Source organism: Limanda limanda, chromosome 4 (assembly GCF_963576545.1).
Source record: "Limanda limanda chromosome 4, fLimLim1.1, whole genome shotgun sequence".
Classification (NCBI taxonomy): domain Eukaryota; kingdom Metazoa; phylum Chordata; class Actinopteri; order Pleuronectiformes; family Pleuronectidae; genus Limanda; species Limanda limanda.
In genome coordinates this window covers 20,295,060-20,313,555 of record NC_083639.1, presented here as the reverse complement: position 1 = coordinate 20,313,555, position 18,496 = coordinate 20,295,060, and the positions used below count along the sequence as shown (strand labels likewise).

The following is an 18,496-nucleotide window of genomic DNA, read 5'->3' as shown; positions in this document are numbered from 1 at the left end:
ATGTCATACTGACTTTGCCCCAGAAAGGACAGCTCCATGAACTCTGTCTGATGTTGAATGAATCCAAGGGAAAATGTGCTTTAATATCAAAAAAGTTAATTATGAGGACAAGTAAAAGATACATTATTGGCACTAAACAGCAACGGTTATTAAATGCATTTGTATGAAGGCATAATATCTAACTAAAAATACTTCTATCTTTATTTGGTTAGAATTCTGTCAGCCACAACCTATAGTTAAAAGTTGGAAATCCCAACACTGGCCCACTGGAACACAGTGGTCGCAGCTCTTGCTGCTCACTCTGCAGTGAAGGAAGATGTGTCCCGCATATAAAAATTGAATGCCGCAGATTTGGCCCACATTCCACAGATCCAACATTAGGGCGCACATACTGCGTGGAATGATGACACTACGGTGTTTAATTTCACATCCAAATTACACCTTGCTGAGAGCACTACATGTTTGCCAATTTTAGTAGACCAGTTTAGGCTCAGATCCATTTTGTTTGGGCCACAAGAAGGCCAGAAGTGCCGAATCATTGCCTGAAGTGGCCCACATCCGTATTCTATCTTGGGTTGTCACTCTGGAGGGGACAGAGCAGGGCAGGGAAAGAAAGGACTAAAGAGGGACACACACATTAAGGGTCATCAGGATGGCTGGCAGACACGTCAGACTGAGTCACTAGGACCACCAGACAATTTATATACATTACATACAAGTCCAAAAGCCTTTTGAGACACAAACCTGGATGAAGTTTCACACATACGGGTCATCAGGGTTTGCATCTAAAACAGATGGGGTAGCCACAAAGATGTACGTAGTCTGTGGCTTATCTGTAAAGACAAAAAGGCAATTAGATAAAGTATATTTCATACCTGCAGTTTGTTTTCATTGCCTCTGACAACACTGCAGGGGAGCAGCTGAGAACAGGTTCTGTATCAGTGCACTGAACAGAATACAATAAATGTGTATGCACTGTTGTTGTCGATCAATATAACTGAGGAAAAACAAGGTTATTACGAAATAAACTGGGAGAACAATTAATCTCATCTTGCAACAGCACGGAGGGAGCTAAAAAATAAAGTGTTGTTTATTTTATCCTTTCTACAACAACAAGTTCAGTGTTAAAACTGTGGCTCAGGAGATAGAGTGGGTCATCCACTAACCAGAAGGATGGTGGTCGGATCCCTGTCTCCTCCATTCAGCATACCGCAGTGTCCTTGAGCAAGATACTGAATTTTAAATTGCCCCTGATGGTAGATAGAGTTAGAGAAAGTGCTGCACATAGATGCATTGTATGAATGTGTACATGATTGGCTGAATGGCAAAACTGTAATGAAAAATCATTCTATAAATACACACCATTTACTATGATGGAATACTTTACTATTTCAAATGTTTTTTTAAACAAAGTTAGGAAAGCAATGTTCAAGTCATGTCTGATGTTGCCTTAAAAATAAAAGAATGATCCCAGGGTCTTTCACACAGTGAGTAGCAAAAATACTCAAACAATACAAAAACACTACAGCGGAAAAACAAGAATGAAAGCTCAAAATGTGGGAAATGTGCTCCTAATCCAGAAATGCAGATCTTTGAAAAATCTCATTTCCAAACCGACATTCTGTGTGTTTTTGTATTTAAAGTAGTGTGAAAAGATAAATGCAGTTGACTTTATCATAACTGTGATGGGAGGAGTAGAACAGTGGACTTCTACGTAACTTCCTGGCTCACTGGCTCAAGTGAAATTTCAGACATAGTACAGGAAAAGCCAGTATATGATGTGTGGCTGTGCCAGTTGACTACTGCATAAACTGGACCAAATTTAAACCAATTTACATTACACAGTTATCATAAAGTTATCATATACACAGTGGGCACAATAGCTGTTTGTGGCAAATAATACAATAATGTTTGAGTGGTCAAAAGTTATTTTGCTGTCTATCTATGGCTCAGGGGCTAGAGCGGTCGTCCTGCAACCAGAAAGTGCATGGTTCAATCCCAATCTTTCCCATTACGAGTGCCCTTGGGCAAGATATTGAACCCAAGATTTCCCCTTCTCATAGAGAAAGATGCATATGTATATATATATAAATAAAAACAAAAAGATCATGTTATAATGAAGTGATCAGTAGAGAATACCAGCCCAGCATGGCACTTGATTCCAAACAGTGTCATCACACAACTGGTGGCTGGAAGAGTCAGGGGCTGCCAGGTGAGCAGAGAATGTGTTCAAAGCAGACGATGGCGTCCGCCCAGCGATACGCCAGCTTCCAGCTGATTACAGGAGCAAACAGGATGAGGGGCCTGAAGGAGAAATTGTTTGTCTGAAGAGCAAAGACAAGAAAAGAAGGTGAGCAGCAGAAATCTGGATAAACTCAAACCAACCAAATAAAATGCAGACTTACATGTCACAGTAGACATGTATGACCCTGATGCTTTGAGTGACCACAGTTGTTGAATCCAAACCCTAAATGTGCACAGTCTGTTATCGATTACTCAATCTCGTGCATTCTGAACCTTGTCCAACCACATTGGTGCAGACAAAGCCCAGTTGTCCACTGACCACCTCAGCTTCATACAACCCCCATGTCATCATAAAGTGTCTTTTGTAAATATATGATTCATTTTGCGAAGATGTGATTAAAAAATGTCCAATACTCCACTGCAGAAATCTTTTCACACGATACTTTCCAGCAGAAACTCAAACTTCTACAGTAGGATGAATATGCAGATGATAAATCTCAGTCACACTCTACTGTGGCCTGTGAAAAATATCTGAGAGAAATACTCAAGACTTCAGGTTTCTCAGACTTTTTAGAACAGACTCCTTTTTCCTGAGATGTGCGTAAGAACTTGGATACATTTTTAAGCAGCAATGAGTGAAACATTGAAGTTCAGACCTCCATGTGAAGTCACTGTAAGCACTTGCTTTAGCTTTACATTAAATTGTAATATACCATCATTATATACATATGTCTATTGGACAAATAAATATCCATATATTGGATGGTGTTGTCGGAGAGCTTTTAAAACTATAACGACACTTGGTCGAATGCATACCTACGCCAACCGTCCATCCCCTGATCTGGATCCACAAGGGAGATTTATGGGTTCTTCCTTGACCTACATTGCATCCTTCCATCAAGTTTCGAGCAAAGTTAAAATCCTCTGCTGCCACTGTTGGAGCAGTTTTGGTTATGCCATGACAGATTTCTCTATTGCTTCTTTCTGCAAGTCTTATTTATTTCAGGTGGACCAGAGCAGTAATGAGGACTTAGCAACACTTGAATGGAAAACCTATACAATAGAAACACTGACAGTGGTAGCCATGTTTACTGATGACCTGTAGGAGCAGTGGGAAAACTATAGAACTAAATGTTAACCAATAACACCAGTAATGGTGAAAAAATATTATATGAACGAAGCCTGTAACAATGAGCTTAGAACCTCATTACATGCTCAGAGGCTTTCTACTACACCTACACTCCCAGGCTGCTGCAGTCATTTGATGATTTATTCATCCTATTGCATACAGATATGACAGGTGATGTAATAATAGTACATTAATTTCTCCAATCTATCACGGTGCATGTGTCAACATACTGAAAACCTGCATGAGCTCTAACATGTTAATCTGCAGTAGCTGCTTAAGACATGTTGTCGTGGAGGGCGTGATCACAGAAGCTCAGGCAGTAGGAACAACCATTACTGGGTGCACTCGAATGGAAAATGATGTGGTAATGAGGTGACAGTCCTGCAATCCACATTAAGCGTTTTTGTTTTCTTTTTGCCAATTCTGACACCATATGGAACAATGTTTGTAATATGGATCACATTTAAGGCAGTTTCTGCAGGTTTAAGTACAAAGGAAGATAAATGTTTTAAATTTCCTATAGAAAAATCCAAGTACTGTGCATTTGGTTTTAAAAAGGAAACAACTTAATCCACTGCAGCTACTCTCACAGAGAAAGTAACATTTTACTGTAACTTCTCACATGTGGAACTGTGTCATACCAGAGCACAGTATGCAGGAAGAATGACTCCATAGGCTATATGAAGATGTGAAGATGTGAAAACAAATACACTGCCCATAAAGATATGAAGATATATACACTGTATAAAGGATATATAAAATGTATAAAAATATATAAAATATATTCATACTATACAAAGATATGAAGATATATTGACTGTATATAAAGATATGAGCACATATAGACAATGCCTATGTATGTATAATAATATATTCACTGTATATGAAGATATGAAGACGTATACACTCAAGATATGCAGATATTAGGGCTGGGCAACGATTAAAAGTTTTAATCGCGATTAATCGCATGATTTCCCTGATTAATCACGATTAATCGCATTTGTATACGCAAAATCCAATAATGAATTAAAAAGTAGTGTATAGCGCAATTTTATTTTCAATGTTCTGCCATATGAACGAAAGTGCCATAACATTTGTTGTGCAAACACTTTTAACATCAGCATTTAATACAGTAGCAGTTAAATAAAATATTCAGTGTAAATCTCAACTTAACAATGTTATCAAAGCAAATACAAAGTTAAAGCTCAATGCCACTGCCAGGGCATTAATGTTATCCTCTTCGTTATGAAAAATGTATACTCCTCCCTGCGTCTAACGTAGTCTGCCGAAGCCTCGCTCCACTCGCAGTGTTGGGAAGGATACTTTCAAAACGTATTCCGTTACAGAATACAGAATACATGCACAAAAATGTAATCTGTAACGTATTCCATTACATTAACTAATCTGAGTAACGTATTCTGAATACTTGGAATACTTCCGGTTTGTATTGCATTTTTTAAGTGTATGATTGCGGCGTTGTTTTAGTCAGTGGAGCAGCAGCAGTTTAAACTCTCTCTCCACCGATGCTGCGGGCCCGCTGGATGTCCGGCTCCCATCCACTCCCACCTCTGTGCGGGTCTCACCGGAGGCTGAACCCCCCCCCCCTGCGCCAAGGCTGCCTCGCGCCGTGCAGCGATCGTTTCGGCGTCGGGTCTATTTTTTGCGCTTGACGCGAGCGTATCGCTCCAGGAAACACACTGAAAAAGGATTTTAAACGATATTGATGACATATTTTATATGATATAAATGATAAAGCATGCATCCCATAGTTTGTATTCCCCTTCTGTTGTCCTGGAGTTTTAAATAAAGAGAGGGGGGGGGGGCGGAGAATACGTAATTTACCCTCGACACCCGACATTGAACAGAGCAAACAGCGGAGAAGTTCTTGGAGATGGATGACATTAAATTGGGACGCTGTTGCAGTTAATGTTGGAGCAACAAGTGACCATATGCTTTTATACTACTGGGTCAACGGGTGATATTATTTTAGCGTCGCTTCAGCGTCCGGTGTGAACCCTGCGTGCCTCGCTGGTCTCCTGCAGAGCCATGACAGCGGAGCTCTGGGAGCGCAGGTCGGTCTTCTCTCACCAGGCGCTGGAAGGGCAGCTTGCGGATCAGCAGCTCCGTAGATTTCTGGTAGCGACGGAACTCTCTCAGAGCCAAGGTCCCGGGGCCTGTAACGGTCCCGAGCGGGTAGCGGTGAGGCTTCTTCACGCCGCCGGGGTCCGGGCGCTATTACGGCAGCCCTGGTCTCCAGCTGCTTCCTGGGGGCTTTGCCTCCGGTGGATTTACGAGACAGTGATTAAACTCGTGAAACAGAGAAGTGCCGTCATGTAATCCACTGATTTCAACAATGTAACTGTATTCTGAATACCATCTATTTAATTTGTAACTGTAACGGAATACAGTTACTCATAATTTGTATTCTAAATACGTAACGCCGTTACATGTATTCCGTTACTCCCCAACACTGTCCACTCGTTGTTTCGTTGAGTGATTTGCTGATATCAACTGTGTGTTTTGCATTCAGGTGATATTTTAGACTGGAAGTACTCCGGTGATAAGAAAATTCACCTTGGCAGTGGCTACAAATAACTTTGGTTCTGTCGACTCTCCGTCTGGAAGGACTTTAAAATGAAAATGGCCATGTAAAAGCTCTGTAGCCTTATCCATGGTTGTTTATCCGCCAATTATTTTCTTTTTTCCGGTTCCGCAGCAGTCAGCAACAGACTTTCACAAAATAAAAGCCTGACTTTCACAATAAAACAATAAATAATCAAACCTGAGTTAATGCGAGATAAAATAATTAGTTGAGTTAAATAAGTGATGAGTTTACTCGTAATTAACTAGTTAACTTGCCCAGCCCTAGCAGATATATTTACTGTATACACATATATGAAGATATATATACATTTTACATAAAGATATAAACACATGTTCTCTTTTTGTAGAGATAAATAGATACATGTTCTGTATATTAAAATATATACATGTATATGAAAGTATGAAGATACATTATCTTATTATAATATAAAATTATATATACACTGTTAATTTAGATATGAAGATATATTTACTGCTTTTAAAGATTCATCAAAGTAAATTTATATACAGTATGAGCAGTCATTGGTTTACAGTTATAAGTGGAGTTCTGCGCTTGACCTGAAGGGGGCATCAATGTGTTTTCGCTGCGTGCGGAGTCTGAAGAGGCATCAAGAAGAAGTCTGTAGAAACATGGCAGACACAGAGGCGGATGCTATCGACACTGTCAGCGGTGTAACTAAGAGCTGTGAGGGTTCAGGGGGCACCGGCTCACCAGAGGAAGAGAGCCCGGACAGACCTGAACATGGAGCCGAAGCTCCGTTCACTAAGGACCTGAAAAGCGTCCTGGTCACCAGCGTTTTGAACTTAGAAAAGCTGGATGTAGACCTGTACAGGTGAGGTCACTGCGCACAGCTGTGGCGACATGACAGCTGGGGCTGTCGGGTTCACCGTAAATACGACAGCACTACCTCTAATTATCTATATTTCCAATATCTTACATTTTCAAGATCTTACCTGAGTTTCACATCTAAACGGTTGGACTATCAGCCCCTGTGTCTTTGTACACTGGTGTTTATAATACTGCAGGAAATATGCTCCTTAACCAAGTAAACTGTATGACCCTAACACGTTTTGGTTCAGCAACACAATGCCATCAAATGAACCTCAACGTCTGTGTGTTTTGAAGTCTGCTAACATTAGTCTATACCACTGTGGTCAAATCAGCCGACACAGAAATTCTACTGCGCGCGTATACTGACATTTATGGTAAACGCATCCAAAGCGTTTTTTCAAAATAAACTGTTGACATGGAGAAAACACAAAATGCATAATTCAAAAGGAAATGGATTGGATTATATTCACAAGAAGTATATATCGTCGCATGTGTCATATTTATGAATAGCATTTTGACTGTATCAATTTAGAGATTTTTGCAAAATAAAAGTCACACACTTTAGGCTTCAAGTAGCTAATTTCTGGATATTTCAAAGTACTGTAAAAACACTTTGCTCAATAAGTTCAGAGAGAGACTGATATGCCTGAGTTCAGGACCTCTCTGACTATCAATGTACTGAATATCAAACATATTTACTGTATAGATTAAGAGATTTTTTCAAAGTCTCACTCTGAACTTATTGAGCAAATTGTTTTTATAGTACTTTGAAATATCCAGAAATGAACTGATTTGATTGTACACATGTTGGACTTTACTTTGAAAAATCTCCTAATCTATACAGTAAAATTGTTTGATATTCGATGAATTCATAGTCAGAGAGGTCCTGAACACAGGCATATCAGTCTCTCTCTGAACTTATTTAGCAAAGTGTTTTTACAGTACTTTGAGGTATCCAGAAATTAGCTACTTGAAGCGTAAAATGTGTGATTTTTATTTTGTAAAATCTCATAATTTATACCGTCAAAATGCTATTCATAAAAATGGCACAGGTAAGACAATATATACTTCTTTTGAATTTAATCCAATTTTTCATTTTGTTTAGGCTCCATGTCAACAGTTTATTTTGCAAACCGGACCTAGGCCCACATGTGTTCTTCCTCTGACTTCGAGTACTCAGTTGCCTTCCCCTTTCTTGGCGGTTTGGATGCATTTACCATAAGTGTCAGTATATGAGTGCAGTAGAATTTCTGTGTCGGCTGATTTGACCTCAGAGATGCGAGTTTTGGCTGGCTTGACCATAGTGTCATACTGATCTCACATTCACATCTACACCCGTTTTAACAAACTTAACATTCAACCAATCATGGAGGTTTCACTTATTTGATGATTGTTTATTATAATATATTAGGTTTAGTTGGGTGCAACTGTATGAATGTTTTATTTGTTTTTCTAATTTCCTCCAGAGGGACGCATCACTGGATACCACGCAGCCAGCGTTTGTTTGGAGGTCAAATAATCGGTCAGGCCCTCGTGGCCGCGGCCAAATCTGTGGATGATAACCTCTATGCCCATTCTCTGCACTGTTATTTTGTGCGAGCAGGTAAGATGAGCTGACCCCAGACAGCATGAACTGAACATGTGATATCTGACCATGTTAATTTATTCAGAGCAAGATTTCAAACAAAAGTATAGACCGTTTCACAGAGTTATACATTTAACAGTTCCCCATCTGCCAATAATCAATAAAACGGTCCAGATAATTGTGCACAGAGAGTCTTTGTTACTGTTTCTCTTCAGATGTCTTCTGGATGTTTTTCAGGGGACCCTAAGGTTCCGGTGCTGTATCAGGTGGACCGCACGAGAGATGGTCGTAGTTTCACAGTGCGCTCCGTGAAGGCCATCCAGCACGGGCAGCCAATACTGGTCTGCCAAGCGTCCTTCCACAAGCTGCAGCCGAGCCCTGTGCAGCATCAGTTTACCATGCCGGTGGTCCCTCCGCCTGAAGACCTCCTCACTGTGGAGGAGCTTATTCATCTTCATCTCAAGTAGAATAACCATTTGTCATTAACAAGACACCAATACAGACAAAACACACATGTATAGCAAGACATATGTGGAGCTTTTATTCCCAGTTTGTTAGATTAGAATATCACATTAAAAGGTATCGTCAGTGGTTTCCATTTTTAATTTAAGATCTCCGTCATCATCCCATTAAAATCAAGGTTAAATTAAAAAAAAATTGTAGTTTCAGCACTGAAAATTACATTTGGAAAAACCCAACAACAGTGTCTGCTGTTTTTCAATGAACAGTGCCTGAAGGGGAGAAAGAGGGGAAAAAAGCAGTGAAATGATTGAGAAGATGAAAATTTTAAAGTATAAGGAGGGTAACGTAGAAGATTGAGGTTACCGACTTTTATCACTGTCCATTGGTATTCCATTTGAAATTGATCATATTGCAATTTTTACTGGATCGTGTTCAAGTTATTAAGAACAAATAGTGGAATTGACTGTTGTATCCCAGTATGTGATAAAAGTAAATAGACAGATTGCAGTAGACCACAAAGGTGGAGGACTCATTTAAGCTTCAAACATGAAATTGGATCAAGCTGTGTTTCCGGAACCAAAAACAAACAACACAGAATATATATTCCATTATCACTTGTTCATTTTATTTGAAACAGTATCCCAGTAGAAGCTCACAAAGGTGCTACTTGAAGCAGGTCCACCAACAGCTGACACATTGACTCTTTAACAGAAAAACCTTTGCTAAAAAAGTCCTTGAATTGCCTTGCAGATGGTGTTCCTCAATCACGATCTTCTGTTATTTTACAGTAAACCAGACCTGTCGGACAAATTAAGACAAGGCCTGACCAAACTGCTGGCTAATGAGATCCCCATTGAGATAAAGCCAGTCCTGCCACTGCCCTCTTACAGACCTGCTGCCTGTGAGCCGAAGAAGCTGTTCTGGGTGCGAGCACAAGGATATATTGGTAAAATGATCTTAATGAATTATTCTGCCATTTGCAGGAATGTGTTGCGTATATGGAATAGAATTTGAAGCGTCATCCTATAATTCTACGTCCATGTCTAATTTTGTAACTGTATTGAATATTTGCTGCAGCTAAAACAAACAATCAATGCTATCATGATGAAAGTATCAATATTAACAGATAGAGCATACTGAGAAAAAATACAAAAATGTCTACACTGCATAAACGTTGGGGGGAAAAGTTTCAATGGGAAAATAAATGAAAATGTGAGACTGATAAGACACTATAAGCTAAATTCGATGATATGTTTATATTTGTGTTCATGTAGGTGAAGGCAACATGAAGCTGCATTGCTGCGTTGCTGCATATGTGTCAGACTTTGCATTCCTGGGCACTGCACTGTTGCCGTACCCCAGCTACAGGGCCCAGTTTGTGGCCTCTCTGGACCACGCCATGTGGTTCCACACCACGTTCCGCAGCGACGAGTGGATGTTGTACGAGTGCGACAGTCCATGGGCAGGTCAGTGTGGTGTGTGCAGCTCACTTAATGAGAAGCACACAACAAGTGAATGTGGTTCATTTGTTGTTACACAGTGCTACAAACTACTGAAGCCATGTAGTAACATGTATTTAGTGTGAGAGATATTTAAATATGCACCCATTACAATAATTTAAACTAGAATTACGTAAGATCAGGGAATCTGGTACGATACAAATACGTTTTAAGCTTTGCTTACTAACTCAACCTACAGTATTTCCTCAGACAGGGTGACCCAGAGCCTATGAGCTCTTATTTCAAAAGTGAAAGAGCCCTTGCCGGAGGATCTACAACTTACATACAATCATGGTTGTATGCGGATGAAAGATCTGTAATATACTGAGGAGCAAGACCATTAAAATACCCTTTAAATCAATTCATATAACCTACTAGAAGCCATTGTAAAGAGGCTAAAAACCGGGGTGATGTGTTCCAACCTGTTGACTCTGATGAAAAGCCGGGCACCTGAGTTCTGTCTGTAGAAGTTCTACACAGTTTCCATTGAGGAATGTTAAAAGGTTGTTTGAGTTTTCCAGACGTGGTTATATAAAATAATGTACATAAATTAATAGCTGTATCTTTAAAATGTACAATAGGTCTCTAAACCACAGAGACTTTCAGAGAGGTCTGTTCAGTCCAGTATTGTATATCAGCCAATGTGAGCTTACAGCAGAATATCAGTACTAACATTCAAATTTAATAATGCATCAGTTTAGAATGTTTTTTGTACAATTAACACCCTGTGTTCTCTAAGAATTTATTTTATGTCCAAGCAATATTAGTTATAACTGATATAATAACTGAAATTGAGTTGAATTAAATTAGAAGTCAATTTAGAGCATTGTGAATTGGTATGGGATCGATTCCAATTCAGTGACAATACAACTGTTGCAGCTCGTGTCAGCAGACCTTGTCAAAATCCTGGAGACAGATCTGTTCTGTGCATCGTGCTTTTGTCTAACGTGGTTTGTGTTGTGTCCGGCAGGGGGCAGTAGAGGACTGGTTCAAGGCAGACTGTGGAGAAGAGACGGGGTCCTCGCTGTGTCCTGTGCCCAGGAGGGCGTCTTGAGAGTAAAATCCCTCAAAGAGCCCAGCAAACTTTAAACACATTCCTAAGTCTAACTTATGTATAACTTTGATGATGTCAATTTATTAATAATTTTATAAATAGATTAATTTAATGTAAATATATTGATTATAGGATTTATCATATCTGTATCAAGAACATGCTAAATCTAATGTTCTTGGCAGTCAATAAAGTAGAGGTTCTAATGGAGACATGCTTCTCATTTGTTAGATGAGATTTTTTCTTTGAGCTGCTGCTCATGACATACTTTTATTTGATATTCATCAATGTCGAGACCATATTCTACTGTAAAGATCTGCTTATACTTTTAGTGTCCCTGATTTGACACATCGTTTTCTGTCAACATAAGAAATACAAAGCATCTAAGTTTGTTTCATCAAGCTTTTGGAAGTTCATCACACAAACATAAGAGCAACATTGACACTTTCAGTGTGCTTATAGATATATAATAATACAATAGTGGACAGATATCCTGGCTTGCTTAGTTGTGATCAGAGGTGGAAAACTAAATTTAACATTGAAAACAACATCCAGATTAAATGTCTTTCTTGTAAAAATTTGTTTGAAGAAATGATTTTATAAACTGGTAACATGCTGCAAAGTCTAATTACCCCAGGGAAGGAGATCCAGAGCCTCTGGGCCCTGATGGCAAGAGCACGCTCACCCTAAGTCACCACCCTTGACTCTTAGGAACTAGTACCGTGTGTTGGTTGAAATATATCTAAGAAAGTTATTTTAAGGAATCTTATAATCGTCAGTCAATATAATGGTCGCCAAGGAATGCAGGCGAAAGTTGGAGAGGTATGGGTCCTACGCTTTGTGTTGGTTAAAATGCGATCAGCAGCATTCTGCACAATCTGAAGTCAAGACACATGAACTGAATACAGTGAGGACAGAACACAGAAGAAAAGTAATGACCTGAGGCATGAGGACCAGGAAGACTTACAGACTGATTCTCAAAGAGATGATTCGAGATTCAAGATTCAAGATTTTTATTGTCAAATGAACAGAGATAACATGAAGTAGTCACTGTCAATGAAATGCTTGGGTCACACACTCTCTTAAAGCAATCCTCAGTAATTTCAACTCAAAATAAATAAAAAATAGAAATAGTATAAAATAGAATAAAAAAGAATAACAATGAAATAGAATATAATATCAAAAATTTAAAATAGAAAATAAAATATATACATCTTAATATATATCTTTACAGAAAAGGGACGTGATTGTAGAGGATGATGGAATGAAGATGTACAGATTTGTCCACCTGCAATAGTGTCTTTAAATGTGTTTGTTGTCAAAGGGATTGACTAGATTAAAGGCTGTGTTCTAAATGTTATCCAGGACCATTTGGATCCCTGTAGATTCCTTTTCTACAGATGCAGATAAAATAACAACATGGAGGTAAAGGGGAATGTTAGATACACTCAGTAATGCAATTTAATTAATTTTCCTTCTTTTGGACGCCGGGCTTTTATTTTGTAATATGCAGCCGGAAACGGCCAGACCTCTGCGCGTCCCCTGCTCGGCCTGACTGCGGCCCTCCGCTAACACCAGTTGTTTTCTAACTTGTGGAATAAGCTCTTCCATTGGACCGGAAGATGCCGCGGGTCTATGTCGGCAAGCTCAGCTACCATGTTCGAGAGAAGGACATTCAGAGGTTTTTCAGCGGCTATGGTAAACTATTGGAGATCGACTTGAAAAATGGGTAAGACCCCCCCTCGTCATGTGGAACAGCCTGGTTAGCTCACGCTTCTGGTCCACTGGAGACGGACCGGGTGCAACTGTTCAGTATTTACAGCTATAATTAGACTGATGTGTAGGGGGAGGGGGGTGAACATAATAAAGACATAACCCCGAGTCATCTTATTTTATTACGTTTAAATTCAATCAAAGTTTACCAGAAAAGGCCGCTATTGTTTATAAGCTAACATTACCGTTATCTCAGCTGCATGTGACTGACTGTGGACGGTGGCTAACTGTCCAGAGTCAGTCTTTCTGTCGTTCAGAGAGTCTCTAATGAGCATCTCTAATACAAAATAAATGCGATAAGATATTTGTGCACATTTATATTCATACGTATTTTTTCAACTATGATATGAGACCCCAAAAACAAGAAAATCTCTGGCTAAATTGTGGCGTAGTTAAATGTCCCTTGTAGGCTGTCAGCCGTGCAGTGTGTACACACAGTGTGTGTGTGTGTGTGTGTGTGCGCGTGCGCGTAGGCCTTTGTAACTAGCATGAAATCTCCATGTCGATTTTAACGTTAGTATTAGTCGTAGTAATTTAGGTAGTATGTATCAAATTTAAGAAAACAGTTTTGGAGGACCCCGAGATTTTTTACTCCAGAATGTGAGATGTTGGATAGGGGCCAAGAGTATTGTACAAGCTTGTGACAAAGGTAGTGGAACAAAATAAAATAGCATCAGTTCAGGATTTGAAATCATCCAAATATTTAAATTGAGGAAGTGTCATATCTAGGTCTGGGCGTTTCCAGAAATACCATGTTTTAGAAAAATTCAAAGAGAAAATAAAAGTGGACCAAACCAGAACCTTGAGGGATACCACAATAGCAGGTAATCAGGAGCAACCCCCTTTTTATTTTAATCATCCCTAATCAACTAATATTGACTTTACTATTGAAGTTAAAACTCTGTTTATTTGCTAGTTCGTGACGACTCATGGTTTTCATGATTTGGCTTAACTTTTTAATCCCTTTTTCCGACACTTAATAGAATTGAATCTTCATTTGTATGAATGCATGATGACAGTAATGAGCAGTACCTGCATTGACTCCTGCCCATTGATCCCACACAGGTATGGCTTTGTGGAGTTTGAGGACATGCGGGATGCTGACGATGCTGTGTATGAACTGAATGGGAAAGAGCTGTGTGGGGAGCGAGTCGTCATTGAGCATGCCCGAGGACCCAGGAGAGACGGATCCGGCTTTGGGGGACGCAGTAAGTTCAGTGCGTCTAACTATATGCCAATTTTGGGTTTTAATCAGTCTTTGTTTAATATCATAACTATAGACTGACTGCCCGTGTAACGTACAATAATTTAAATAAAGCTGTCGGTACTCATGTGACTTGTATTCACACCTTGGTAATTATAACTCAGTTTTTTGTATTTGGTAGTTTGTATTTTAGAAAAGCCTTATATCCACTGCCATCTAATGGAGCTGACACAGTGCCCGACAGCAGTTAGAAATAAAGACTTATAATAGTGATAAATATGTGATAAAATCCCATGAGTAACAGTTATTAAAGAAAAGGTAAGACTTGTGAAGCAATAATGTATTCAGTTTGAAGTCAACATTAACAAAGTGCTTGATGTCTCAATTTGAAAGAGTCCACTGCGGGCTGAGTCCGAGTCCAATGAGGGTAAAGATGACTGACCTGTTTGGCCTGGGCTTTCCCCTTACAATGTGTGTGTGACCTTTGCCATTTGACCATTGGTTGACATTACCGGAAGCCATGATGACAGCATCCTTTTCCAATAGACCAGGGTGATGGTGAGGAATCCTGTTGGTTTTACTCTTGCAAGACATATTGCAGAGGACCAAGCCAGCACACGTGTCAGCCACTGATTGGGCGCCCAAATACTCTAGTATTTACTTTTTGGTAGGCGTCATCTTTGTGTTATAACTTTACAAATGTGTTGTGAGCAAAGTAAGGAATATTGTATTGTTCAGTAAATCAAACTCTAGCTTTATAGTTGGGAGATATTTTCTGGCTGTTCAACTGCAAAGAAGAAATGTGATTAAATGTTGAAAGCAAAGATAATTCAATAATTTTAGACCTAAATGTTGAAAGCAAAAATAATTAAAGAATGTAAGACCTATAACTTTGGGTGAGGAAACAAAATATATTTAGATATATATATATATATTTATATATTTAACCACACAACTCAACATCTTTGTTTTCTGGATCCTATATCATTCAAAGTTGATCTATAGTCGTTCCTTTACAGCTGTTGTCACAGGATTTACTATGGTGCGTCAAAGAAACTATTCATAAACACAGTTTAGAATAAAATGCTGTTTCTCATTCAGTTTCCGTAATCCCTAACTGCTGTACCCAAAGCCATCAGATCACTGGGTCCAGAGGATGAGGATGAAAAAACATTGTTTATCTTTAATTATCCTGTTTCTGAAATCTGATAGTTACTTAGCAGTCTATTAAGATAAATAGTTAGGAGGCTTAGGCCCAGTACATATTCTAGGTTACCAAGACCAGACTGTAGTGGTGGTTTCTCATATAGTGTATGCCATTTCGGAGTCCTCTCCTTTCCACAAAGTAGTGGACATTTTTATCTTCCTGTTGTCTTTAAAGGTGGCGGCCACAGCAGCTGGAATCGCACTGGCAGGGACAAGTATGGGCCACCTGTGCGCACTGAACACCGCCTCATTGTGGAGAACCTGTCCAGTAGATGCAGCTGGCAGGACCTCAAGGTGAGAGATAATGCAATGTAAAACAGTGTACCGTCTCCCAACCAGTTGTTACCTGTTTTGAGTTTTTGCTCTGAGAAAAAATGTGGGAGGTAGTCTCTATATACTAGTGGTGGGGGAAAAAATCGATTCTGTTCAGTATCGCGATATTTTGCACCCGCGATTATATCGATACTGTACAAAATGCCAATATTCCCAAATGAATTTAACATTTTGGGTCATGACCTTGCAGGTCTCAATTTGATTGAAGCTCTAGGTTACTCTTATTTATATGATTGAGCTCAGTGTTCATGTGAGAGGTCTCCTATTCAGAAAATAATTACAAAGGTCCTGTGTCCTGAATGTTCAAGGACAAAGTTTTTGCACTACCCTTTCTTGGTTTTTGCACTTCAGTTAATGTGTAGAAGACAATGTTGTTCACAGAATTAAATGTGACATTTGAAGTAAGTTGAGCAGTCTTATTTTCCTAAATTTTTTGTAATGCCTTTGAATAATATGGGGGACATGAATCGCAATACTTGCAGTATCGCAATATATCGCAGAATCGCAATACTATTGAATCGTGGCCCAAGTATCGCAATACTATTGAATCGTCACATTTTTGCCAATTCCCACCCCTACTATATACTACTGACTGTAGCATGACACTGATCTTAAACACACAGCCAAGACTAGTAAGCACAGTCATTTTTTGTTTCTTTGTAGGATTTTATGCGGCAAGCAGGTGAAGTGACCTATGCTGATGCACATAAAGGCCGCGCCAATGAGGGCATCATTGAGTACCGGTCCCGTTCAGAAATGAAGCGAGCTATAGAAAAGCTAGATGGTACTGATGTTAACGGGAGGAAGATTCGTCTGGTGGAGGACAAACCTCGGCGCAAGCGCTCATATTCTGGCAGCAGATCCAGGTAAGTGAAGCCCAAAATCAGAAAAAATGCCTCATGAATCTTTTGTGTGCAATTTGTTGTCTTTGTTTTTTTCCCTTACTGTTTTATATTCAAGGTTGTCATGTTGAACCAACAGATCTCGCAGCAGGCGGCGCTCTCGCAGCCGCAGCCGGAGAAGCCGGAGTTCTCGCAGCCATTCAAGGTCTCGCTCACGGTAAGTCAAGTACTTGGCTCCTGTGCTGGCCGGAAAATTTGGAAAATGCTGAAGGTGTTGAAATTAATTTCTGCGGAGGAAAAGATATGAAGGTGTTCATGTGACAAGCATATAGGAGCCAAAATGCTCATGTGGAAAGAGATCGTTATCGTTTTCATGGAGGTCGCCTTAGTTCAAGAGTCTAGCTGAAAGTGATTATACCTACCTTCTGTGAGTGGGAATTATACTGAGCGTTAGTGAAATAAGGTCTAGAAACTGGGGAAGCAATGTTTTATTTTATTTTATATATATATATTTTTTTAAAAGTCACATAACTTAAACGTTGTTTACTTGTCTTTCTCTTTTGCAGATCTCAGTCTCGCGGCAAGCGCCGGTCTCACTCCAGGTCAGGACGGAAGTCTCACTCAAGATCGAAGAGAAAGTCCAGCCACTCTAAATCACCAGAGAAGTCTCGTTCACGCAAATCACGCAGTCCCTACAACAGTAAAAAGTCCCGCTCACGCTCCAAGAGCAGATCCAAAGCTAAAGTGGAACGCGAGTCCCGAAGTCGCTCCAAGGAGAAATCTTCGAGCAAGAGGTCTCGTAGCCGCTCAGGTTCCCACTCAGAGAGCAGGAATGAAAAACGCACCACGAGATCGCCTCTTGGCAACTTCCGTCAGCTCTCCAACTCCCCCGAGAAGCGCTCAGTGTCCCGCTCTAGGTCACGCTCTTGATCCTGGGTCCGCCTCCCAAGACCTGAAAGCTTCTGTTACAACGTATTGAACAAAGTTTAGTGGTAGTACACATCCAAGGCCTGTATCTGATGTGCTTTGAGATGTTTGCAGGTCAAAAGTGATTTGTACCTTTTGGAACAAATAGGGAAGTCATTTTATCTATATATTTTCCTGATTTGTTATGTTTTCCTGTGAAATGGTGATCAGAGGTTGTTGTATTTTGTTTGTTTTAATTAGGTCTAAATGTACTTTTTGAGTCCAGCAGCAGACAACAGGGGCAGAAGTTACTTCATATTTTGATAACATATAAATGATGTACCAAGTCCAGATAGAAAGATGTAAACCTCCTAACAAATGTTCACAATTTGCATGTTCTGTGATAATTGTTTTTACCTGTTTTGCCTTTTAAGATCCCTGATCCTCTTCCTGTGTGAGTTATATTTCGAAGCAATCTACAACGTTTAGCTCTGTCATATTGGAATAAAATATAGCATTCAAAGAAAATCCTCTATTTAATTCATGAACATTAATTGCCAATGTATAGATCACAACAATATTGTGATTTATTTGATATGCATTCCCCCAGACAAGAGAATTGTTATTATATAATTATTTCGGGATCAGTTGTCCATGGACATTCATGATGGTAGCAAACAAGCACAAGAAAGTGTATTGGACATATTTCTGATATAATGGCCATTAGCCTTACAACGGATAAGACATGATATGTTTATATTTTTCTTTTTTTAAACAAAGGTTGATAATAGTTGCTTTGTCAACTTATAAATACCACTTCACTGGA

General features: G+C 39.5%; 2 protein-coding genes across 3 annotated transcripts; both read left to right on the top strand.

Moving 5' to 3' along the window:
• Positions 1-6,607: 6,607 nt before the first annotated feature.
• Positions 6,608-11,954, top strand: acot8 (acyl-CoA thioesterase 8). Its single transcript, XM_061069707.1, has 6 exons — positions 6,608-6,810; positions 8,276-8,412; positions 8,632-8,857; positions 9,645-9,802; positions 10,131-10,322; positions 11,326-11,954. Exons 1-6 carry the CDS (start codon positions 6,608-6,610, stop codon positions 11,442-11,444), a joined length of 1,035 nt encoding a protein of 344 aa, XP_060925690.1. The 3' UTR covers positions 11,445-11,954.
• A 980-nt stretch (positions 11,955-12,934) lies between these two features.
• On the top strand, positions 12,935-18,198 carry LOC133000029 (serine/arginine-rich splicing factor 6-like). Of its 2 annotated transcripts, none has more exons than XM_061069885.1 (6): positions 12,935-13,135; positions 14,245-14,387; positions 15,765-15,883; positions 16,586-16,788; positions 16,904-16,981; positions 17,331-18,198. In XM_061069885.1, exons 1-6 carry the CDS (start codon positions 13,029-13,031, stop codon positions 17,692-17,694), a joined length of 1,014 nt encoding a protein of 337 aa, XP_060925868.1. In that variant the 5' UTR covers positions 12,935-13,028; the 3' UTR covers positions 17,695-18,198. The 2 variants fall into 2 exon arrangements, with proteins under 2 accessions (XP_060925868.1, XP_060925867.1); XM_061069884.1 differs by having other exon boundaries at positions 14,245-14,396.
• The last annotated feature ends 298 nt before the right edge of the window (positions 18,199-18,496 follow it).

Bases quoted from the DNA above. Each gene is read 5' to 3' on its own strand.
- acot8 (XM_061069707.1), top strand. From the start codon at position 6,608: ATGGCAGACACAGAGGCGGATGCTATCGACACTGTCAGCGGTGTAACT. The intron at 8,413-8,631 runs GTAAGATGAGCT...GATGTTTTTCAG, and splicing joins CTGTTATTTTGTGCGAGCAG to GGGACCCTAAGGTTCCGGTG. The intron at 10,323-11,325 runs GTCAGTGTGGTG...TGTGTCCGGCAG, and splicing joins GTGCGACAGTCCATGGGCAG to GGGGCAGTAGAGGACTGGTT.
- LOC133000029 (XM_061069884.1), top strand. From the start codon at position 13,029: ATGCCGCGGGTCTATGTCGGCAAGCTCAGCTACCATGTTCGAGAGAAG. The intron at 14,397-15,764 runs GTGCGTCTAACT...TTGTCTTTAAAG, and splicing joins TGGGGGACGCAGTAAGTTCA to GTGGCGGCCACAGCAGCTGG. The intron at 16,789-16,903 runs GTAAGTGAAGCC...TTGAACCAACAG, and splicing joins TATTCTGGCAGCAGATCCAG to ATCTCGCAGCAGGCGGCGCT.